General features: G+C 41.8%; 2 protein-coding genes across 7 annotated transcripts in view; one reads left to right on the top strand and one right to left on the bottom strand.

Moving 5' to 3' along the window:
- C7H1orf146 (chromosome 7 C1orf146 homolog) overlaps positions 1-24,784 on the top strand; it is a 36,464-nt gene that overhangs the window by 2,312 nt on the left and 9,368 nt on the right. The window contains exons 2-8 of one of the 5 annotated variants that reach the window (XM_075833218.1): positions 7,037-7,217; positions 8,931-9,106; positions 11,725-11,836; positions 16,256-16,349; positions 17,671-17,839; positions 18,521-18,599; positions 21,789-21,916. In XM_075833218.1, coding sequence (XP_075689333.1) covers positions 11,768-11,836; positions 16,256-16,349; positions 17,671-17,839; positions 18,521-18,599; positions 21,789-21,893 — 516 coding nt within the window. In that variant the 5' untranslated portion in view covers positions 7,037-7,217; positions 8,931-9,106; positions 11,725-11,767 and the 3' untranslated portion in view covers positions 21,894-21,916. The remainder of the gene's footprint in view (positions 1-7,036; positions 7,218-8,930; positions 9,107-11,724; positions 11,837-16,255; positions 16,350-17,670; positions 17,840-18,520; positions 18,600-21,788; positions 21,917-24,784) is intronic. The other 4 variants (XM_075833215.1, XM_075833217.1, XM_075833214.1 and 1 more) reach the window with 4 other exon arrangements.
- GLMN (glomulin, FKBP associated protein) overlaps positions 22,455-24,784 on the bottom strand; it is a 41,021-nt gene continuing 38,691 nt past the window's right edge. The window contains exons 18-20 of one of the 2 annotated variants that reach the window (XM_075833209.1): positions 23,059-23,182; positions 22,806-22,888; positions 22,455-22,665 (exon numbers count right to left, since the gene is read on the bottom strand). In XM_075833209.1, the coding sequence (XP_075689324.1) occupies positions 22,540-22,665; positions 22,806-22,888; positions 23,059-23,182 (333 nt within the window). In that variant the 3' untranslated portion in view covers positions 22,455-22,539. The remainder of the gene's footprint in view (positions 22,666-22,805; positions 22,889-23,058; positions 23,183-24,784) is intronic. The other variant, XM_075833210.1, reaches the window with a different exon arrangement.

Below are 24,784 nucleotides of genomic sequence, written 5' to 3'. Positions count from 1 at the left end.
TCCAGCTATGTGGAAAACTTGAGCATGTTCAAAGGATGAAAGAGAACTTGTAGGGCTGTAATGAATTTATTATTCAAAGTGACTGGTCATACAACGTCTCTTTAGCTCCATCAATCCCTATATAAGGGACGAATGTGCCAAGCGACGTGGTACACCATAACAGGCTCCAGCCCGGCAAGGTAGGAACTGAAATGTGCGCAAAACAACCAATCACCTGCAGAATATATGACGGGACAGTGGGGAGTAGTGGTTCTTCAAATTAATGTCGCTATTTCTAGAAGTATTGTCGGGTGTAAGAGTTTCACCAAAAACCCGAATAAAACTGTAATAAAGCCCATAGTGTATTGATAAGGAACAGCTCGCTTATTAGAAATCCTCAGAATAAAAAGAAAAATGATGCCGTATCCCCAGTCAGTAACAGCTATTTATGGCAGGACATAGTCCTAACAGAAAAGGGAAAAAAAAAAAAGCTTTCAGGGCACAATTTTATCTTGAATGAATTTCAGGCCCTATTCCACTTTGAGTCATTTTGGGATATAACCCAAATTTATAGAATCTAGAAAAGTAGACTTCCCTCTCTCCCAAAAGAAAGTAAATAAAAAAAGAAATCCCTAAAAGAACCCTACATTTTGGCCTCTCCTAAATATGCAGCAAAGCTGCTTCCCTAGAAGAAAAAAGAGGTGTACCGAAAACTAAAATCCTAAATAAATCCAGCATTTTTACTTGTAATTCACAAAAAAAAAAAAAATCGGAATGTGCAACAGTATGATAAATTTCAAAACAGGCACTTATGCATAGACCAGGGTTGGAAGGACAAGCGGAACAATAATATCGTGACTCACTTCGCTGTCCTCGTTTGCTGCAGATCCGGCGGGTATTTTTGGTTCGGTGTTGAAGGGATGGGGTGTAAAAAAATTTTTTCAACAAGTCGGCGTACACCCTCTGACTCATGGACTACTCTCTGGTCTGCAGATTGAAATAGGAGAACTTCAATCACTTTCGCCGGAAATTCAAATAATGTCACCCTGCCCACTGATTTTTTTGTACAGGACAAATGCATTGTCCATCGCACCCTGGATGAGGTATATTGCCACTTTCTTATACCATCTTCTGGTTTTCCTTTTAACCAGATAAGGTTGTAACATCTGGTCGCACAAATCTACCCCACCCATGAATTTGTTATAACCGATGACACACGCAGGCTTTTGTCTATCTGCATGGCCCCACGTTCTCGGACAGTTTCTGTTGCACTTGAGTGGATAGTGATGATCATGTAGACGTCCTTGCGGTCAAGAAATTTTAAAGCGAGCATCTCAATTTGAAAAGTGCATGAATGCCCCTTTGGTACTTATTTTATTTACAAGTTGACATGGGAAACCTTTGCGATGCCTGCGTATTGTGCCACAGGCTCCGGTGTTGGCACCATGCAGGGCGCTAAACAATGGCACACTGCTATAAAAGCTGTCAGCGTATGCATGATACCCCTTGTGTAGGAAAGGGGCTATTAAATCCCACACGATCTTAACAGTGGTACCAATATTTGGAGGGCCCCGTGGTGGATTAAATTCACTGTCTTTACCCTCGTAGATCTTAGCCAGTAGTGCTTTCACATAACTTATAGATCTTTACCCCCTACTTTGCGCTTTTTGAGGGTATGAATTGGAGGAATGCGAGACGCCCTTTGAAATTCATTAGAGATTCATCCACTGCTAAATTTTGTTCAGGGGTATATGCTCCTAAGAAGGAAGAATTAAGAAAATTTGGCACTGGCCTTAATTTATACAACCCAGCCGGTCATGGCTTCTGTCGCCGGAAGGGGATGCCTGTAGGTTGTCCCTAAAGTGGAGAAATCGCATAAGTATTTCATACCTGCTGCGGGACATAATGCCAGAAAAAATGGGGGTGGCATGTATAGGGCTTGATGCCCAATATGACCTAATAGAGTTTTTTTTTTATGATTCCCATGTTAAGGTTGTGGCCCAGATTTTTTTTTTAATAAAGTCATTTATGGTAGGAGTAAATAAACATGGGTTCCCACACTAAATCTGTTTAGTGGGGTTGTGCAATTTTAGGGGCTGCACTTTGAACGGATGTTGTGGCAACTGCACAATCTCCCATATCACTGTACTGTTTCTCATTTCAATAGAATCCCTTGAAGTGACACTTTCGCTGTCGCTTTCAAGTAAAAGTAAAATGCTGAATCCGTATCTGAACATAGCATCTGATAGGCTTCCTCAACAATGTATCTTCTGGCAGCCATGATGATTATACAGTGTAAGGCCCCATTCACACGACCGTAAAATGGTCCGTAATTACGGGCCCATTAATTTCCATGGCCGACGGACACCTTCCCGTACGGGTGTCCGTGCCGTAGAATCTTGCCCAAAAAAATAGGGCATGTCCTATTTTTTATTTTTATTTTACGGACCGTGCTCCTATACTTTTATAATGGGAGCATGGCTCGTAAAAACGGCCGGCCGTGCCCGTCATTATGGGCACAGTCGTGTGCATGAAGCCTAAACCGCAAATAATAAATGTAACTAGCGGTTTAATTTATTTTTATCAACTAAGAACACTAAAGGAATTCAACTTTTTTTTTATCAAACCTAAACCCTACGCCTAACACAAACCATAAACCCAAGCCCAGACCAGCACCCTTCCCCGTCTAACAGCGTACCCTAAACTGAATATATTTTACAGTACGATCCTAAGTACAGTGGAGGAAATAAGTATTTGATCCCTTGCTGATTTTGTAAGTTTGCCCACTGTCAAAGACATGAACAGTCTAGAATTTTTAGGCTAGGTTAATTTTACCAGAGAGATAGATTATATAAAAAAAATTAAAAAAAATCACTGTCAAAATTATATATAATTATTTGCATTGTGCACAGAGAAATCAGTATTTGATCCCTTTGGCAAACAAGACTTAATACTTGGTGGCAAAACCCTTGTTGGCACGCACAGCAGTCAGACATTTTTAGTAGTTGATGATGAGGTTTGCACACATGTTAGATGGAATTTTGGCCCACTCCTCTTTGCAGATCATCTGTAAATCATTAAGATTTCGAGGCTGTCGCTTGGCAACTCGGATCTTCAGCTCCCTCCATAAGTTTTCGATGGGATTAAGGTCTGGAGACTGACTAGGCCACTCCATGACCTTAATGTGCTTCTTTTTGAGCCACTCCTTTGTTGCCTTGGCTGTATGTTTCGGGTAATTGTCGTGCTGGAAGACCCAGCCACAAGCCATTTTTAATGTCCTGGTGGAGGGAAGGAGGTTGTCACTCAGGATTTGACAGTACATGGCTCCATCCATTCTCCCATTGATGCGGTGAAGAAGTCCTGTGCCCTTAGCAGAGAAACACCCCCAAAACATAATGTTTCCACCTCCATGCTTGACAGTGGGTACGGTGTTCTTTGGGTCATAGGCAGCATTTCTCTTCCTCCAAAAACGGCGAGTTGAGTTAATGCCAAAGAGCTCAATTTTAGTCTCATCTGACCACAGCACCTTCTCCCAATCACTCTCAGAATCATCCAGATGTTCATTTGCAAACTTCAGACGGGCCTGTACATGTGCCTTCTTGAGCAGGGGGACCTTGCGGGCACTGCAGGATTTTAATCCATTACGGCGTAATGTGTTACCAATGGTTTTCTTGGTGACTGTGGTCCCAGCTGCCTTGAGATCATTAACAAGTTCCCCCCGTGTAGTTTTCGGCTGAGCTCTCACCTTCCTCAGGATCAAGGATACCCCACGAGGTGAGATTTTGCATGGAGCCCCAGATCGATGTCGATTGACAGTCATTTTGTATGTCTTCCATTTTCTTACTATTGCACCAACAGTTGTCTCCTTCTCACCCAGCGTCTTACTTATGGTTTTGTAGCCCATTCCAGCCTTGTGCAGGTCTATGATCTTGTCCCTGACATCCTTAGAAAGCTCTTTGGTCTTGCCCATGTTGTAGTGGTTAGAGTCAGACTGATTAATTGAGTCTGTGGACAGGAGTCTTTTATACAGGTGACCATGTAAGACAGCTGTCTTTAATGCAGGCACCAAGTTGATTTGGAGCGTGTAACTGGTCTGGAGGAGGCTGAACTCTTAATGGTTGGTAGGGGATCAAATACTTATTTCTCTGTGCACAATGCAAATAAATATATATCATTTTGACAATGTGATTTTCTTATTTTTTTTTAATATAATCTATCTCTCACTGGTAAAATTAACCTAGCCTAAAAATTCTAGACTGTTCATGTCTTTGACAGTGGGCAAACTTACAAAATCAGCAAGGGATCAAATACTTATTTCCTCCACTGTATATACAGTAAATATACTTTTATATATATATATATATATATATATATATATATACACACACACACACACACACTACCGTTCAAAAGTTTGGGGTCACCCAGACAATTTTGTGTTTTCCATGAAAACTCACACTTATATTTATCAAATGAGTTGCAAAATGACTAGAAAATATAGTCAAGACATTGACAAGGTTTGAAATAATAATTTTCACCTTCAAACTCTGCTTTCGTCAAAGAATGCTCCATTTGCAGCAATTACAGCATTGCAGACCTTTGGCATTCTAGCTGTTAATTTGCTGAGGTAATCGGGAGAAATTTCACCCCATGCTTCCAGAAGCCCCTCCCACAAGTTGGATTGGCTTGATGGGCACTTCTTGCGTACCATACGGTCAAGCTGCTCCCACAACAGCTCTATGGGGTTGAGATCTGGTGACTGCGCTGGCCACTCCATTACAGATAGAATACCAGCTGCCTGCTTCTTCCCTAAATAGTTCTTGCATAATTTGAAGGTGTGATTTGGGTCATTGTCCTGTTGTAGGATGAAATTGGCTCCAATCAAGCACTGTCCACAGGGTATGGCATGGCGTTGCAAAATGGAGTGATAGCCTTCCTTATTCAAAATCCCTTTTACCTTGTACAAATCTCCCACTTTACCAGCACCAAAGCAACCCCAGACCATCACATTACCTCCACCATGCTTGACAGATGGCGTCAGGCACTCTTCCAGCATCTTTTCAGTTGTTCTGCATCTCACAAATGTTCTTCTGTGTGATCCAAACACCTCAAACTTCGATTCGTCTGTCCATAACACTTTTTTCCAATCTTCCTCTGTCCAATGTCTGAGCTTTTGCCCATATTAATCTTTTCCTTTTATTAGCCAGTCTCAGATATGGCTTTTTCTTTGCCACTCTGCCCTGAAGGCCAGCATCCCGGAGTCGCCTCTTCGCTGTAGACGTAGACACTGGCGTTTTGCGGGTACTATTTAATGAAGCTGCCAGTTGAGGACCTGTGAGGCGTCTATTTCTCAAACTAGAGACTCTAATGTACTTGTCTTGTTGCTCAGTTGTGCAGCGGGGCCTCCCACTTCTCTTTCTACTCTGGTTAGAGCCTGTGTGTGCTGTCCTCTGAAGGGAGTAGTACACACCGTTGTAGGAAATCTTCAGTTTCTTGGCAATTTCTCGCATGGAATAGCCTTCATTTCTAAGAACAAGAATAGACTGTCGAGTTTCACATGAAAGCTCTCTTTTTCTAGCCATTTTGAGAGTTTAATTGAACCCACAAATGTAATGCTCCAGATTCTCAACTAGCTCAAAGGAAGGTCAGTTTTATAGCTCCTCTAAACAGCAAAATTGTTTACAGCGGTGCTAACATAATTGCACAAGGGTTTTCAAGTGTTTTCTAATCATCCATTAGCCTTCTAACACAGTTAGCAAACACAATGTACCATTAGAACACTGGAGTGATGGTTGCTGGAAATGGGCCTCTATACACCTATGTAGATATTGCATTAAAAACCAGACGTTTGCAGCTAGAATAGTCATTTACCACATTAACAATGTATAGAGTGTATTTCTGATTCATTTAATGTTCTCTTCATTGAAAAAAACTGTGCTTTTCTTTCAAAAATAAGGAAATTTCTAAGTGACCCTAAACTTTTGAACAGTAGTGTATGTGTGTGTATATATATATATATATATATGTGTGTGTGTGTATATACTATAAATTACTGAAAAAAGGGGGGACACTAACACTTGTATCTGTTTCTCTCCACAGCTAGAACAGAGTGAGGAGAAACCGATACATGTTTTTACTTTTATTTTACTGTAGTGATCACGATGATTGGATCTCATAGTGAACACCAAGATCCGGAACCAATACTATTGGCTCCTGATCACTGCCCTTAGAACAGAGCTCTAACAGCTCGTTCTTAGGGTACGTTCACACGCACTGTTTTCAGACGTAATTCGGGCGTTTTACGCCCCTAATACGCCTACAAACATCTGCCCATTGCTTTCAATGGGAATTACGACGTTCTGTTCCCATTTTAAGCGTCGCTGTCAAAATACGGCGTGTAAAAAGTGCAGGACACTTTTTGGAGGCGGTTTTCATTGAAAAACAGCTCCAAAAATGGCCGTAAAAAACGCAGCGAATAACGCAAATTGTTAAAAAAAAGTCTGAAAATCAGGAGCGGTTTTCACCTGAAAACAGCTCTTTATTTTAAGACGTTTTTGCTCACTGCGTGTGAACATACCCTTAGGGCCGGCTCTGTATACAGTAACAGCATTTGACCAGTGTGATTGGCTGTCACACTGGTCACATGATGTTAGGAAATCAACCAGTCCTGATACTTACAGCCGGCTTTTATCGCAGACTTCATCAGGGTGACGCTAAACCCCCTCTACTACAGCGACGCCAAAAGACGTCGCTGTAGACTGAGTACCTGCACCGTCTGCTGTCAAAAGACGGTGGGCGGTCGTTAAGGGGTTAAAGGGATGGTAAGAGATTATAAAGCATAGCTTCTTTTCTCCAGACATGGCACCATTCTTCAAGTGAATGGGGTAGTGCTGCAACCCAGCCAATGGGCCAGAATGGTGCGGTTTCTGGAAGATAGCTACTATGTTTTTCTAACTCTCGTAGGACCCCTGTAAATAGGTCAAAGCTGTAAAAAAAAAAAAGAATTGTATAATTTATTAAAATGTTGCTCTGGTCCCATGCCACGACACACCTCCAGTCCTGTTGGGTGGAGTTTGTTTTATGCCTCAGGAATGTCACGTCACAAGACCGCATCCAAGGGCAATTGCAGGACATTACTATGGACGAAACATCACGAGGCCTGTAGTGATTGGCTAACAACCACATGATGTTACATCACTAAGGAGGAAACGTCACGGAGGCGTAATACACATTCAGTGGTAAGTATTTTAACAATTATTTGCTTCATTTATTGATTTATCATAGTTTTGTCTGATGTTCAGCTTATTACAGTTACAGTATGTGTATCAGAGCTGCGTCTTGTAATGAGCTGAGCGCCTGTTTGTCCATCACATGACCAGGACCGATCCTAATCCACTGGAAGTAACAATGAAGGTTCCTATTGAATAACAGCAAGATGAAATATTGGGAAAATATTAGATTACAAATTATTATAGAAAATATATTGGGAAAATTGTTTAACTTTTCGTTATACAAAGAACAACCTTTATTTGCTTAAACCGTTATACCCCCTTCCTTAAACAACACTGGGTACAGGTGCCTAAAACTTTGGGAGTATTCACCATTATCTCCCATACCTCCCAACTATGCAGCTTGCATAGTGCATCACGGGAAATGTTTCCCTGCTAAGCCACGCCTCTAAACCCGCCCATACACATTGTTCAGCCCACAAAGTATTGTGTCCCCACAGTATCCCCTGACCGTATAATGCCCCCATGAAACCCCCACACAGTAAAATGACCCCCTAGCTGCCCCCCACAAAGTATCAGGCCCTGTTCACACAGAGTTTTTTGATGCAGAAACGGCGTCAGAAACCGCCTAAAAAAACGTCCAAAACCGCCTCCGATTGATTTCAATAGGAGGCGTAGGCGGGTTTTTTTCCCACGAGTGGGGGAAAAAAGAAGCGTCATTCCCTTCGGGGGTTTCCGTCTCTGACCTCCCATTGACATCAATGGGAGGCAGAGAAAGCGCTTTTCGCTGCGTTATTTTGCCCACGGCCTAAAAAGTGTGCAGGCAGGTCAAAATCTGCCTCAAAATTCTTGTAGGAATTTTGAGGCAGATTTTATTTTGTCTGCAAAAAAACTCAGTGTGAACAGGGCCTAATACCCCATAGTGAATCTCACATAGTATAATGCCAAATAGCTGCCCCCACACAGTATAATGCCCACATAAAGTATATTGCCCCCTTAACAGGTGCCCAGATACAGTATAATGCCACCTTAGCAGGTGCGGCCATACAGTATAATGCCTCATAGTGCCTAATGACAAAAACAATAAAATAAATGCTGACCTAGCCCCGTTCCCAGGATGAGTGGCTCGGTGCAGACAGGCACAATGACGTCACTGCATCGCGGGTGGCTCAGCCGATCTGCTCACGGCTATTTTACACAGTGAATGCTGAAGCAGGGAGGTCACGGTTCCCTGCTTTAGCATTGGATTCAACGGTGTCTGCTTTTCAGTTGAACCAGTTAAAGGACGCAGTTAGGGTATGTTCACACGGCCGAAAGATTGGAAGCAGAACGCCTCCAAACATCTGCCCATTGATTTAAATGGGAAAATGGGCGCTCTGTTCCGACGGGCCGTTTTTTTACGCGGCCGTTTTGAAAAACGGCCGCGTAAAAAAAAAAAAGCGCGAAAAAGAAGTGCAGGCCCTTGAAAACAGCTCCGTATTTTCAGACGTTTTTGAGTTTGCGGGTGGACATACCCTTACAGTTGAAACCGGGACATACCACCGGCTGCCCGCTGAGAGCAGGATACCGCCCGGAATCCGGGACTGTCGCACTGAATCCGGGACGGTTGGGAAGTATGATAAATAAATGTATGCATACGTATAGTTTTAGTCGTAAAAAGCTGATGGACACTTATTATAGGCTCACATGAGTCTGAAATGATAAACTTTGCATTTGTTTTAGAAATTATTGTATATAATATTAAAATCCGCCTGTAGTGGGAAATATATGAACTATCATTGGCATAGCCTGATGGCTGGACACCGGCTCTATCGCCTCCTACTGGCTACATGAAGTATAGTATTTCCTGACTGAACTGCTGACAGAAAAGGCCCTGGAAGTACTGCTTGGCAAAACAGGTTAGTGTAATGAGGTAAATAAAGACTAAATGTGTGTGCAGAAAGGTCTTACTTCATGGAGACAACACTAGAAAGAGAAATGACACGCTGTGCAGGCTTAGAAGTGTTCTGTGCTGTGACTACATGAACTCTATGGAAGTCCTTCATGGGGGGAGATATATCAAAACTGGTTCAAAGGAAAATGGAGTAGTTGCTCATGGCAACGAATGAGATTCCACCTCATTTTTCAGAGGCCTTTTAGAAAATGAAAGCAGCACCTTATTGGTTGCCCTATGCAACTATTCTACTTTACCTTTGCACCAGTTTTGCTATATCTCCCCCGTTGTCTTTCATGTTCTTGCCACGATAGCTGAAAAAACGGAACCAGGAAAAAAATATATATATTCCTTATAGTTTCCAGTAGGGGATAAATGATTCCTTCCCATGCAAACCTCAGCTGCTGCAGAACCACTTTTTGAAAGGTGGAACCTGGTGGCAAGATTTGATTGATATGAAACACCCTTATCCTTTTCATAAAGAAGATCTGGACCTCTAAGGGTATGTGCACACGATAACTGCATTTACGTCTGAAATTACGGAGCTGTTTTCAGGAGAAAATAGCTCCTGAATTTCAGACGTAATTTCTCGTACTCGCGTTTTGCGGGTCGTCCATTACGGGCGTAATTTGGAGCTGTTCTTCATTGAAGTCAATGAAAAACGGCTCCAATTACGTCCCAAGAAGTGTCCTGCACTTCTTTGACGAGGCTGTTATTTTACGCGCCGTCTTTTGACAGCGACGTGTAAAATTACAGGTCTTCTACACAGTACATCGTTAAACCCATTGAAATGAATGGGCAGATGTTTGCCGACGTATTGGAGCCGTGTTTTCAGGCGTAATTCGAGGCGTAAAACGCCTCCATTACGCCTGAAAATAGGTCGTGTGAACCCAGCCTTAAAGTGGTTGTCTGGTTTCAGAGAATGTATGTTATTTTCAAGATCTCTGCTTGCTGTTATTCAGTAGGAACATGCGTTGCGTGCTTGTAGTGGATAACATTTTCTCCATGGTCATGTGATGGACACACATGTTCTGGGATCGTTAGAAGACACAGATCTGATACACATACTGTAACGAGCCGTGCACGTGCATCCATCACATGACCACGGACAGAATTCTATCCACTAGAAGTAAACAATGAATGTTCCTACTGAAAAACAACAAGCAGAGGTCTTGTAAACCATGAGGAATTAATACAAAGTATATTGAAAAATGGTATTACATTGTTTAATTGTATAATTAAACGTTATACCATTTTTCAATATACTCTGTATAACGTAAATCAGAAAAAAAAACACCTTTTTTTTTTTGCTTAAAATTTATTTAAAAAAAGCTAATACGACCCAGACTGCAGCGGTCAAATGGACTACAGCGGCATCCCAGGAGGCCGGCTGCACAGAGAACAGAGGGTCGCGTCGCTATAACAACGCACGATGCAACAAATTAAATTTTTTTCAGCAGAGATGCCGCCCAAAAATCTGCACCACAATTTGGTGCACTTTTTTGGGAGGAATTCACTGCGGGTTCCAAATCTGATATGCTGCGTACTTTTATGCAGCGTATCCACCCTATGTGAACTTAACCTAAAGAATAAGTGAGCACTACAAGTCAGGCAATTGCTGGTTTACACTGGAGAAGGAACTTTCTACAAAAGCTATCTGTGGTAAGAGATGTAGAACAAACCATTTCAGTATAAGGCTATGTGCACACACAAAATAAAAACCGTCTGGCAATACGGAGCTGTTTTCAAGGGAAAACAGCTCCTGATTTTCAGAAGGTTTTTTTTATTCAAAGTCGCGTTTTTCGCAACGTTTTTAACGGCTGTTTTTGGAGCTGTTTTTCTATAGAGTCTATGAAAAAGCGCTCCAAAAATGGCTGAAGAAGTGACATGCACTTCTTTTTCGCGGCCGTTTTTTTATGCGTCTGTTTTTTTAAAAACGGCCGCGTAAAAAAGGCCCCGTCGGAACAGAACGCCGTTTTTCTGCTTCTGAATTTTCAGCAGTTATAGTGGTCGTTTACGGCCCGAAAAAACGGCCGAAAATAGCCTGTGTGAACATACGCTAACAGTCTGATTCTCACGTCTGAATGGGATTTTTATACAATATTATTTACAGGCATGTCCAGAGAAAATTTCTCTTGATTTGTATTTATAATATCACGAGTCACTACTCCAGTTACAGACTTGCGTTAGCATATGGCAAATTCAAGGAAAAGGTTACCTAAAATCTTTTTCAGCTTTTGGCAGAAACTATACAAAAGAGACTTCAAATCCGCATCAAGATGGATCTGTAGTTACTCTTGAGCTTTTTAGAAATTGTAGCTATGGGGGGAGTTATGGCCTGTATTTCCAGATAAGGATGTTTTTGGCATTGTTTTATATTCATCTAATCCTTTTGTCATATTTGTACCATCGTGTTTCTAGATATGAGCTTCATTGTAGGTCTAGCATATGCATGGCAACCAATCACTTTTCAGCAGAAGTCTTGACATTCTAGTTGTTATAAAGAGATACATCTAATAGTTCAATATTTTAAGATAATATTCAATATTAATTTCTTAATAATAGTCGAATCTGTCTTTTAAGTCCACTCCATCAATTATCCGCACAGCAACCGGGAACACAAAAAATGGCAACTCCGGATGTAAAAATGGCTAAGGATTGGAGCACCACTGTGATTGTGAGCAGCTCTTTGCAGGTACCGTGAGCTCATGTGGAGACTTTCTATCGAGTAGTTTGTCTTCCTTTCTTAAAGAGGATTTGTCACCAGTTTATGAATTCCCTTTCTCCTAAATAATCTAATAGGCGACGGCGCGATGATGCTGATAACTACAGTGTAAGTTTTTTCAAAATGTTTATTATTTGCAAAGTTCTGAGCATTTTCCTAAATATGCTAATTTGGCTATATTCACTCTGGGCGGTGTAATGTTTTCTGTATGACGTTGTCCAATCGGCGTTATACAGTTCTCGTCTTCCCAGCCCAGCAACACAGCGTGATTATATAGTGTACAGCTTCCATGCCCGACTGAGGTTTTCAACTGGGGATATCTCCGGTTGTTTCACAGCTAGAGCTGGGATCCTGGTGCCATATGAAAGATTAGAATCACCGCTGTTCTAGGTGGTCCACAGCCAGAGATATGGCTATTTGAAGTGATCCCCCTTCCTTCCAGCCACAGTCTCTTACACTATGTGAAGCAGCTTCATGCTGATAGGACAGCGTCAGAGGCTGTGAGGAGGCTCCACCTCAATAGAATCACTGGTGTTGACACCCACTTGTCTAGTATAAGCTAATTTGCATATTTAGAAAAAAAGCTCTTTACTTGTAAAATAATAAACTTTTTGGGACACAATTTTCACTATCATTATCAGTGTGATAGCGCCTATTAGATGATAGGGCATTACTAAACTAGTGACAGATCCGCGTTAAAAAAAAACAGGCTAGTTTCTGAAATTCTCATTGTATACCAATTGAAACGATGAGCTCCTCACGTGTTGGCCGCCATAGTATAAATACTCTGCATTTTATGTGAACGATACATGACCATGACAAGTAGTGAAATGTAATAGGAAGGATACATAGCCATACCAGTGAATCCTCTAAAATTACTAGACTATTGCATATGGTTATTTAACCAGGAATATGTTGAACACTGTCTGCTAGTCTTATTTGAAGGTATCAAAGGAAACTCTTGGTAAGTAATCCAACATAATTTAATAATGTGAGATGTCTGCAATAGGAGAGCTCTGATGGTATTGGAGCAGCGGAGGCACACCTCTATTACTCATTAGTCAAAAAAGAAATAATATTTGATGTCCATTATTTTTTAGTATTCTGTGAACTAAACTTCATGTTTTCTAGCTATATTTTTCTAACATCTGGACACTTTATTTAGACCGAAAAAAAAAAAAGCGGCCATGAAATGTCCATGATAGGCCATTTTTTGGTTCTTATGTAATGAATTTTAGGCGTTTTCAGTGGCATTTTTTTATTTTGCAACTTTAACGTGTTTTATTTAAGTCCTATTGAGAAGCCAATGGGAAAAACGCCATGCATAGAGAATGCGGCTTCCTGCAAAAATGCGACTGACCCCAAAAACGTCAAAATACTGTGCATGTATGCTTTCTTAGGGTATGTTCACACGCAGTGAGCAAAAACTTCTGAAAATAGAGCTGTTTTCAGGCGAAAAACGCCTCCAAAAACGTCCCAAGAAGTGTCCTGCACTTCTTTTGACGAGCCGTCATTTTACGCGTCGTTTTTTTACAGCAACACGTAAAATAAAGGCTCGTGTGAACAGAACATCGTAATTCCCTTTGAAACCAATGGGCAGATGTTTGTAGGCGTATTAGGGGCGTTTTTTTCAGGCGTAAAACACCCGAATTACGCCTGAAAACACTGCGTGTGAACATACCCTTATAATTTACTTTAAGCTTTAAAAGTCATTAATGCAATATGACGTACATGTAAGTCATTGTGATCGCAGGTTACTGACAGATGGACTCCCGTTGCAAAGGTCGGGATCAGAGATAATTCTGATCCCAGCCATTTAATAGCGTCAATAGCGACTGCAGCATCTAAGTAGTTTGACAGAGTTAGGGGGCTCCTTCTCTCGCCCATCGGTGGCCCCACAGGCAGGGCCTAATACATTACCTGTCTGTTATACACGGACAGTGTACTAAAGCCTTATACCGTAGAAGCGATCAGAAGAGTGCATCGTGAAGTTCCCTGATGGGATTTAAAAAAGAAATCACTAAAGTGTTAACAAAAAAAAAACTAAGCTTTTTTTCCATAAAAAGTAGTTTTATTTTGCAAAAGTACAAAAAAAAACAACAAACTCTATTGTAACGACCCTTATAATACGTACTGTATTAAACATTATTTAAACTGCACGGTGAACGACCGAATAAAAACAAAACTGAATTAACCCCCAACCCTCAAAAAGGTAAATCAATTTTGTTTCCCAAAATGGCTATTAAAAAAATGTGTCCTACAAGAAACAAGCCCACATACGGCTATATTGACGGAAAAATAAAAAAAATTGAATGCGGCAGTTTTATTTTTAATTTTTAAATTGTGCACAAGTAGTTAAAAATGTTATACATATTTGGTACCACCGTAACGACCCACAGAATAAAAGGTAACACGTTATGTATCCCCCATGGTAAAATTTTAAAAAACAGAGTAAGGGTATGTTCACACGGCGGGGGTCCGTAACGGCTGAAATTACGGGGATGTTTCAGCCTGAAAACATCCCCGTAATTTCAGCCGTACCGGCATGTGCAGGCGCTTGAACGCCGCGTCAATTACGGCCGTAATTAGCGCTGCTATTCATTGGAGTCAATGAATAGCGGCTCCAATTACGGCCAAAGAAGTGACAGGTCACTTCTTCTACGCGGGCGTCAATTTACGCGCCGTCATTTGACAGCGGCGCGTAAATATACGCCTCGTGTGAACAGACAAACGTCTGCCCATTGCTTTCAATGGGCAGATGTTTGTCAGCGCTATTGAGGCGCTATTTTCGGGCGTAATTCGGGGCAAAAACGCCCGATTTACGTCCGTAAATAGGCCGTGTGAACATACCCTAATTTTGCTATTGTTTTTTGCATTTTCCCCTGTTCTCGGCTGAATGGAGCAGCAGGGCGCATGCTCAACTGTGTTGCTCCATTCAAACTCCTCCTAGCCACAGTCTTGTGGCTTGGGGTCGTTAAGGGGTTACAGTCTTTAGTAATATATCAGAGCGTACATATACAGCGTCTTGGTTTGTGGCATTTTTGGGGTCAGTGGCAATTTTATTTTCAAAACACAGCATGCTCAAAGTATAGCGTTTCTTCTGCCATTTTTTTCTTTAACAGTTTCCCGACCGCCAGCTGTAGAAAAGCGTGGTGGTTCAAATCCTTAAAACCCGCTCCATAGCAGGTATACGGCAAGTGTGTTGGATGGTTGCCCGAGCGATCAGGCAGCTGAAAGTTGGGTCTCTGGCTGTCAGTGACTTCCAGGGACTCTGAAGAGAAGATAGAAGCAGCTTTCGCTGCTCCTATCTTCTCCGATCGTTTCTCAATGAGCGCTGTGTATAGAATAAAGGCAGTGATCACGTGACTGATCACATGATCGCCAGTGGCAGGCTGCTGCTGCTATCTGACTAGACCCAGAACAACCCTACTAGTGAAAATAGTCTGCTGTGCAGCCCCAGTTACAGTGGAATAATAAAGTGTAAAAGAAAAATAAAGTCCCCCAAAGGTCTTTTCTGACCACAAAAAAAAGGAAAATAAAGTAAAAATAAACAAGATAATAAATGCACATAAAATACCAATCCCCCCCCCCCCCAATCATTGTTGTAATGCGAGCCCTGACCCATTTACCCATAAAATAGACATGTAATATATCAAAGCTTTTGGTAGACGACTATCACAAATAAAATAAAACTATTACCATAAAAAAAAAAAAAATAGCTGAAAAGTAAACAAACATATTTTTTTACTATTATTTTCAAACTTGAATATCGAAATTCTAAAATAGTAAAAAGAATGTATATAAAAATGATGAAACGAAAAAAGCCTCCATGGGTCTATGAAAAAACATTGCAAAAAACACATTGCTAACACAACAAATAAAAAGGTAATAGCCGTTTTTAGCACGTGTTAGTTAAACGGTGTCTGGTCCTGAACCGGTTAGGCCTCATGCACACAGCCGTGATTTTCGGGTCGAGTGTCACCCGCAAATCCTGGGCCGTTCACATGGCCGCAGCCATTATTTGCTATGAGCCTGGACCGCAGAACTCGGCCGTAATAAGACACTCATTCATTCTTTCTGCGGTCCGGGCTCCTGGGCCATGCATGGACAGTGAAAACCACAGTCGTGTGCATGGCCCCATAGGAATGAATGGGGCCGCAATTCTCCTGTGGATTTTCGGGGGAATTGCGGCCGCAAAAGCACGTTCATGTGCATGGGGCCTTAAAGGACTTCAAAAGATATATGGTAACGCTTGTAAAAAATAAAAAATATAAAAAAAGAAAAGTAAAAACGCATATAATAGACACCATTAAATAGGCAAAAATTCATGGTGTTATTAGAGCGTTAAAATAACAAAGCTCTAATGCTGGTTTTCTGATATTTCTCCAGGATCATGAGGTGATCGCTTCTTTGCGGAATCAACAGCATAAAATCCGATTTTCAGCGTCTGTGCTAACTGGATCTATCATTTTTCCCCTTTCTGGTATGTTACGGTTGATAGCCGACAATATGCAATAATTTGTTAGAAATTTAAACTCTAATTTGTAGACCACAAACTTTCCATAAAACTCCAATACTTTTATTCATAGCAGTTATATATTACATGTTGGGTATATGCTTTATTTTACTACATCTTCGGAATCGTTCAGACTTTCATACTGTACCGGTGTTTAACTACCTGTATTTCAGATGTCTGGGTGTCCCATCCAAAACACACATAGTTAAGGCGTTTCCCTGCCCAGAAACCGCACCATATCTGTTCATAGGCGGTGTCTGGTATTGCAATTCATCACAATTTCCTAATAAAATATATGGGGAGGGGTTGCTCTGGTGGGACAATCAGTTTAAAATGAATCGGTTATCAGAAGAGACACCCTGTGATCCGTACAATATTGCTTTACGAGGATGAAGCACTCTGCACAGGGGCGTCGCTATCACCGGGGCCCAAGCCCCGGATCCCCGGTCGACTGCCGCTACAGGGCTCACCGCTGTTGCAATTGCGACGGGCAGCCGCACCGCGTCTATAATAAATTGACTATAGTAACTGGGGCCTATGTCATAAAATACACGGGCCCCTGATACTATAGTAACAACCACTACGCCCGGGAAGGAGGGCAAGTATGAAGTCCTGATGTCTTCTTGCGTCACGACGCTGTGCGTTGCGCATGACGTTACCACGCTGAATGGTTCTGAAGACATCATTACTGCCTGCTGGGGTCCTGTATCTAAGCCTGCATTGTGGTAGGCTTAGATACAGGGTCCAACAGACAGCATCACACATGGGCTTAGATACAGTGCCCCTGTGTGATATGGTCTGTTAGACCATGTACCTAAGCCTACCACAAGGTAGGCTTAGATACGGGAGATTTTATTTATATATATATATATATATATATATATATATATATACACATACACACAATTTTTTGGGGAGGTGGGATACTTACTGCTGGGGCCCTGTATCTAAGTCTATCATGTATGATACGGTCTGCTGAGAATGCATCCAATTCTATCCAGCGGTGTAGCTATAGGAGCCTTAGTCTTATAGATATGCTATCTCCGATAATGTATGTAAAAATGTAATAATTTTTCAGTGTGGGGGATAAAAGATCAGGGGCACAAGCCCCGCGACATAGAAGACCCTAGCAACAACCGTGACTCTGCATATGCGAACAGAAAGCTGTGGCTCCCTTCTCAGTGATCCCGCCGCATATGTGGTGGCAGTAATGGAGCTTTTTCATTACGATTTCTACACCAATAGTTACATTATATGTAGACTAGCTGTTACTTTTTTCTTTATGTAGGCATAGCTTTTTTGCTGGCAAATGCTGAAGAAGTCCTTGGCACTCAGAAAGAAGCCGTCTTTGATAAAATAGAGACATTCACATCTATTCATCGAAACAGCTTCTTAGTGATGGTGGCTGCTCTCCATGGACCAGAAGAATTTGCCTTAATGTTCAGTATTCAGCTGAGGTATATCATTTTACATTTCAAATCACTCAAACATCTGCCAAGCTTCTGCACAAATCCAATGTAAGAGGATTCTGCCATGTAGTGTCTTGTTTTATATCAAATTCTGATCAGCGTATAAAACGGCAATGTTCTAGATCACTCACATGGCCACATTTTCTATCTAATCTGGCTGGGTTCACACGAGCATGTTACGTCCGTAATGGACAGAACGTATTCCGGCCACAAGTCCCGGACCGAACACAGTGCAGGGAGCCGGGCTCCTAGCATCATAGTTATGTACGACGCTAGGAGTCCCTGCCTGTCCGTGGAACTACTGTCCCGTACTGAAAACATGATTACAGTACGGGACAGTTGTCCTGCAGTGTGCTCGGTCCGGGACTTGCGGGCGAAATACGTTTCGCCCATTACGGACGTAATGTGCTCGTGTGAATCCAGCCTACCAATGGGAGCAGGTCTCAGAGGAAAGCTCGAAAATATTCCATTTGGGTCTACCAAAAGTGAAACAACAACATTTTAAGGTGTAATGATTGCGAGCGGTCATATAGAAATACTGCTTCCATCATCCGCAGAACATAGAACTACCATACTCATTTATTGCTTGTACAAAAAAAAAAAAAATCTGTCGTTTGTGCAGAGAAATCTCTATTACACATGGCTTAAATTTTTTCACTTATTGCTTAGGTTCCTTGGAAGTAACTTAAAAGTCATTCCTACCCATAATAGTGTGGAAACGGTTAAAAGTGTTTTAACTATAGCTAAGGTAAGCTAGTCTTTCCTCATTGCTCTTCAGCAGTCTCCTTTAAACATTTTTCTCTGATCCAACCAGACAATGCAAGTGTGGTCACACTCCATTGAAATTAATAGGACAAGTTACCTCATACTGGAGGTTTGGGTTTTTTTTTTGCCACGGAAACCGCAGCAAAATTGCCTCCCATTGATTTCAATGGGAGGTGGAGGCATTTTTTTGTCCCGCGAGCGGGGGGGAAAAAAAATAACTCACGCTAAAAGAAACAACATGCCTTATCTTGGTGTTTTCCGCCTCAAAAACCCCATTGAAATCAATGGGAGATGGAAAAAACCACCTTGGCGTTTTATTGCAAAAAAAATGCTCGCAGTTTTCGCTTTTGCCTGAAGAAAAAAGGTAAAAAAAAAACAAAAAAGAATTTTCTGCCTGCAAAAAACTGTGTGTACAGGGTCAAATAGTAACTACACTTTATCAAACTTTTGATATTTTATAGAGATAGATCAAGAGTTTGGATAGATGGGGTCCGGGTGCTAAGACCCCCCCCACAATTGCTGAAAAGGTGCAGAAATGCTCAGCTGGGCACCCTGCACCTTCGGCTGTGATTCTACGTAAGCAGTATTCAGCCAGACGACGAGCGCTAATCACAGCCGAATGTGCAGCGGGCTCAGCTGAGCGTTTCTGCACCTTCTTTTCAGCAATTGTGGGGGTCTTAGACCCCATCGATCCAAACTTTTGATATGTCTGACATAGTAAAAGTTTGATGAAAGTGTAGTTCCTATTTAAAAGAGAACCTATTCGCTCTCCTGACTGGTCTGTTTTAGTAATTACTTGGTTTCCCCATAAATATCACAATTCAGGAGCATCTTTTCTTAGAACGCTGCGTTGTGCTGTTCCTCTTTATTCCTCCTAGTCAATTTATACATAAATTTAAACTGGGTGTTACTATTTCCCTTTTCATAGGGGTGTGTCCCCACATAGTCTGAGACTGAGCATTGATAAGACAGTCTCAGACTATGTAGGGAAGAACCCCCAACTGGTAACACCCAGCAAAAAATAGAAGAAATCGGGTGAAGGGCAAATACTTTTTCACAGCACTGTAGAACTTATATGAGGTGAGAAGGAGTGAGGGAGCGGTTGATTTTCTGGGACACAAATTTTAAAAATATTTCTTAGTTTCATTTAACTCTATAATGTCTCATTTTGCAAAGGCTAGTAGGATATTACAGCAAGAACGTCTGGATTTTTTTTCTGTGTATTGCTTTAATGGAGAGCCTGCATTTCACTTGCCAATGACTAAAACAGGCCTGTTCCTGAAATTGGCAGTTTCCCCAGGGGCCAAACAATCACCCATTAGTGTTTAATGAAATCCCAATCCTACAGGTCATAAGACTTTTGTGAGGGAAACCTCTTTGGATGCCCTTGTAAATTGTGTAAGTGTATGTTCACACGACAGCGCAAAAAACGTCTGAAAATACAGAGAGGTTCTCAAGGGAAAACCGCCCCCGATTTTCAGAAATTTTTTGAGCAACTCGCGTTTTTTACGGCTGTTTTTGGAGCTGTTTTCATTGGAGTCTGAGAAAACAGCTCCAAAAACGTCCCAAGAAGTGTCCTGCACTTCTTTTGACGAGGCTGTAATTTTACACGCCGTCTTTTGACAGCGACGCGTAAAATGACAGGTCGTCGGCACAGAACATCGTAAAGCCCATTGAAAATAATGGGCAGATGTTTGCCGACGTATTGGAGCTGTTTTTTCAGACGTAATTCGAGGCGTAAAACGCCTCCATTACGTCTGAAAATGGGTCGTGTAAACCCAGCCTAAGAATCTGCCCAGTCATTTAATGTCAAAGTGTCATTTCACAAAGTTTTCGGTCTTCAAAAATAGTGAAATTTGGATGGGATATGCACCAAATTCATGTAAATGAAGGTCAAATGTATATGAATTCTAGGTTAGTACTGCCCTTTCAAAAACCCTTGCACAGTGTATGACTGGTATGGGCTTGCCAAGGGCATTAAAAATTTAGTACGCATTTCTGGCAAATTACAGCAGACCACAAAAGTGAAATGTATAAACGGCTGCATATTTTCCTCTTGGCTGACATTGTATACATACATACATACATACATACACTCACATGTGTAACTGTAAACACTTTCCCCTGCAACAATTTGTATAAACTGCCCCTCTGTGTTTAGAGGAATAAGATTTTTTTTTTTCTAAAGCTACCTTCTCGCCAACATATTGTCGACTCATCTGTAGGTCTAGTAGATCTTTCAAGTCGGTCTCCTATATTAAATTGCAAACACATGAGACTTCCATAAACCACCGCATTGTGGATTTTCAATGCAAGATTCACAGGGAGAGAAGTCAGCCTTTTGGAGGAAACTCACAATAATAAACTTGGGTAGGCCTCTGCTTAGAAATAAGTTATATAAAAAAGTCTTAGGGCTAGTTCACACAGTTTTTTTTGATGCAGAAACCGCGCCAAAAAAGTCTCCCATTGATTTTAATGGGAGGCGTTTTTTTCCCCAGAAAAAAAACCCCCAAAAAAAACATGCTCTTTCCTCCCGCATTTCCGTCTCTGACCTCCCACTGACATGAATGGGAGGCAGAGAAAGCGGTTGTCGCTGCGTTTTTTGCCTGCGGAGCTAAACACGAGGCCACAAAACTTGGCAAAGAAGGTGCAGTCAGGTCATAATCTGCCTCAAAATTCTTGAAGGAATTTTGAGGCTGGGTTCACACAGAGTTTTTTGCAGGTGGAAATTCTGCCTCAAAAATTCCATTTGGAAGTTTGAGGCAGATTTTCCTTTGCCTGCACGCCGATTTTCACGGGCATAAAACTCTGCGAAATACGCTTTCTCTGCCTCCCATTGATGTCAATGGGAGGTCAGAGGCGTAAACGGCCGAAGATAGGGCATGTCCCTTCTTTCTCCCGCAAGACTGTTTTACCGCTCGCGGGAAAAAGATGCCTCCGCCTCCTATTGAAATCAATGGGAGGCATTTTCAGGCTGTTTTCGCGTAAAAAAACTGTGTGAACCCAGCCTGAGGCAGATTTTTCTGCCTGCAAAAAAACTGTGTGAACATACCTTTAGACTCGGTGCATAATATTTACTCTAGCCTAAAGCAATAACCTGGGCTTTACTTAGATGCATGTCTTGATGATGTGTACAGTATGCTCTATATAAGTGGTACTATGTATTTTACAGGCTACCTGCAAACCTCACCTTGAAAGTATACGGGACAGACTTCTCCAGGCTAAAATGTATATTGTTGAAAATAGCCCAGTGTGGAAAACACTAGACGAAACCTGATACAGTGGTTGCTACATGCTTAAGTAAAGGCATTTTTACTATTCCTTATAGGATACATTGTCTGTTATTACTGCAACTGAAAAAAATAGGAACGACTACTGGAAAGGAGGGAAATCATTGCATATGTACTGAGAATAATGTAAATCCTAGCCATACAGTCTACACGGACCTCCACACTCGGCCAAGCATACATGTTTTTTCAATAGGGAGAGGAAGACAAGGCACTGCCATACACTTCTGACTGTGGCTTATCTCCTAGTCATAGCAGAATCAAGGGTCAGGTATGTTCAAATTCAATATATCAGATCCTGGTTTCCCCCAGTATCTGCCATCAGTGAGACAGTCAAGAGGGCCCCCCCCCCCATACACACTGAAAGGGGGGAGGGGGGTGCCAACATTAATATATTTGGGCAGCATTAGAACCGACCAGCTCAGGAAACTAGAGGTATTCTCCATTTAATAATGAGGATATAATGAATGTAACATTTGTACTGAGCAAAGGATATGCACAGGTAAGCAGGCTTAAGATAATTAGTATAAAATTATCTAACAAAAAAACAAAAAAACAAAAAACATTCCATTTAGGTTTCTTATCTTGTAAAATATTTATTGCCTAAAACTTACTTATAAATACAGAACAGAAATGCTAAACATCTTTACTTGACCCAATTTTCTCCTCTGGTGCAGATTTTAGCTTCACTTCAATGAGCTCTTCGACTCTGGCGAGGATACTTTCCATTAAATCGAATGTGAAAAGAGCGGACTGTAGAACCTAAAATGTCAAAAACCGTTAATGTTGTTTAGATAAGCGCAATGACATTACACAGTACTAGGAGGAATCTAGAACACACTGATCACTCAGAGGCAAGAGCGCACTGCTAAAAAAATAATACAGCGGAATAAATAACACACCTGAAGCTGCATTTCAGGAGTCATGTCAGGTAGCGTATTACCCCCAGCGGTTACCGTACAAAGTGACTTCTCTGAGTGGGACCCTGCGAGGAAAGAAAATACATATTTAACCAGAGTAAGTCTGGATGTCCAGGGAGATGAGCTATTCTGTTCAGAAGGTGGAAACGGCTCACACAGAAACCACACAGTTCCTTCTGGTTTTTGGAAAGGTTGTGAAAGCGCAGAATAAGTGATAACATGACTCATTTCTCACCTTTCTTTTTCTCACTTGTTCTTCGCATTTCTGCTTCGTAATGGGCTCTGGACATATTCAGTCCGGTATGGAGAGGCTTTAGAAAATCCTGTTCAATTTTAGCAAGCTCTCTCCATACGCCTGTCTGGAAAAAAAAAAAAAATAAAGTGAAAAAAGGGAACTCCAATGAATGTATAATCTGCTGTTTCACGAAATCCAATTATACTCATTAGTTTCCTGTCAGTTATATAAGACTATAGCCAACCATTCACGTCTACCCCGCAGCATGCTGGGGTTTGCAAATTGGCTGCGACATGCTGCTTTGCTTCTGCAAATGCACAATCTGCAACTCTTCCTGTGCTGCGTCTGGAATGATGCATGTCAGGCGTTTTCTACTCACCAGCGAACAAATGCAACCATGAACATCAGTAGCGCCAGCTAAATACCACCATGCAGTGCACATAATACCCCCTAACAACACCTGATACCACAAAAACTCCCCAGCAGTGCCAAACAAATACCACAATGCAGTGTAAAATACCTCCTAAGAAGCACCAAATAAATACAGAACCTGAACAGATGCCTTGCATTTCAAGAGAGAAAGGAGGATTATTCGGCTGGGTTCAAAAGCTGCAGTCGCAACCTCGCCACTATGCAGGTCAGTGTGGTTTTCAAATGGATTCCAGCTAACCGCAGTTTGACTGTTAATGACAGCGTGGTTTTGCAGCAGTTTACTGTGTGGTCATGAACAATCAATTTGAAACCAGCGCCGAACTGCATGTCGGACCGGTTTCGGCCACAACATGTAAACCCAGCCTTAAGAGTGTTCATCATTAGAAAGCACCTAGGAAAGAGAACAGCACCGGCTTTCTGAGCCAAATGAGATCTCAGTGATCACATATTGGAGAGTGTGGCACATGTAGGAGCCTTCTGTTACACCCATGTGCCCCAAGCCATGCAAGATAATGGGAAAGAAAAGGCTTTTCACAGAAGATATGATCACTAGGCTATGGATAGACAGTAGGTGTATCTACTTACACACCCACACATATTGTAACAAACAGCCAAATCCCTGACCGCCTCCAAGCCCATATCTTCTTTGCTCTTAGCCTGTGTGCCGCTCATCACCCTTCTTTCACTAACACCACTTAGCTCCTCATACTATGCAAAGGGTTAAATAAAAGACACTGCCCAAGTACCGCTCCCTACCACACGAACCGGATCGCAGGAGAAGCGGCACAGCTGCCATGGAAACACTTATGGCTGGAGGCGATCTCAGCGTGCACGGACTATCTGCTGCTGAGAGCAGACCGCTACGGACTGCACTATATTCTTTTCATACCCGACTATAAGCAGCTGCTGCCCGTGCCCAGTGTGCCTTACACCTAACACTTTGAGAAGCACTGATCTATCGGATATCTAGGCAAGGTATTGTGGGGCATGTAGTTACCAGAGCTACTGGGTGCAGACAGGAATTTCTATAATAAAGATGGTGGACAGCAGCTAGCCAAGTAGACTTCTAATGTGGGCTAGTGGGAATAATTTCATTTGTCCGCTAAAGCGTCCTTTAGTAGGTTGTAGTCTTCGTCAGATAATATTTTTTCATAAACCATGACCAAATTGAAGGGAAACTACGACCTTTGTTTTAAAATGTAGTTCTTGAACATCATTTAACATTTGAAACCTGCATATAGACCTGCGTTCAAGTATCTGCTGGTTTTCTTTGGCTGCATAACCTGCATAGGAA

Source organism: Rhinoderma darwinii, chromosome 7 (assembly GCF_050947455.1).
Source record: "Rhinoderma darwinii isolate aRhiDar2 chromosome 7, aRhiDar2.hap1, whole genome shotgun sequence".
NCBI lineage: Eukaryota > Metazoa > Chordata > Amphibia > Anura > Rhinodermatidae > Rhinoderma > Rhinoderma darwinii.
This window is presented reverse-complemented; position numbering and strand designations above follow the sequence as displayed.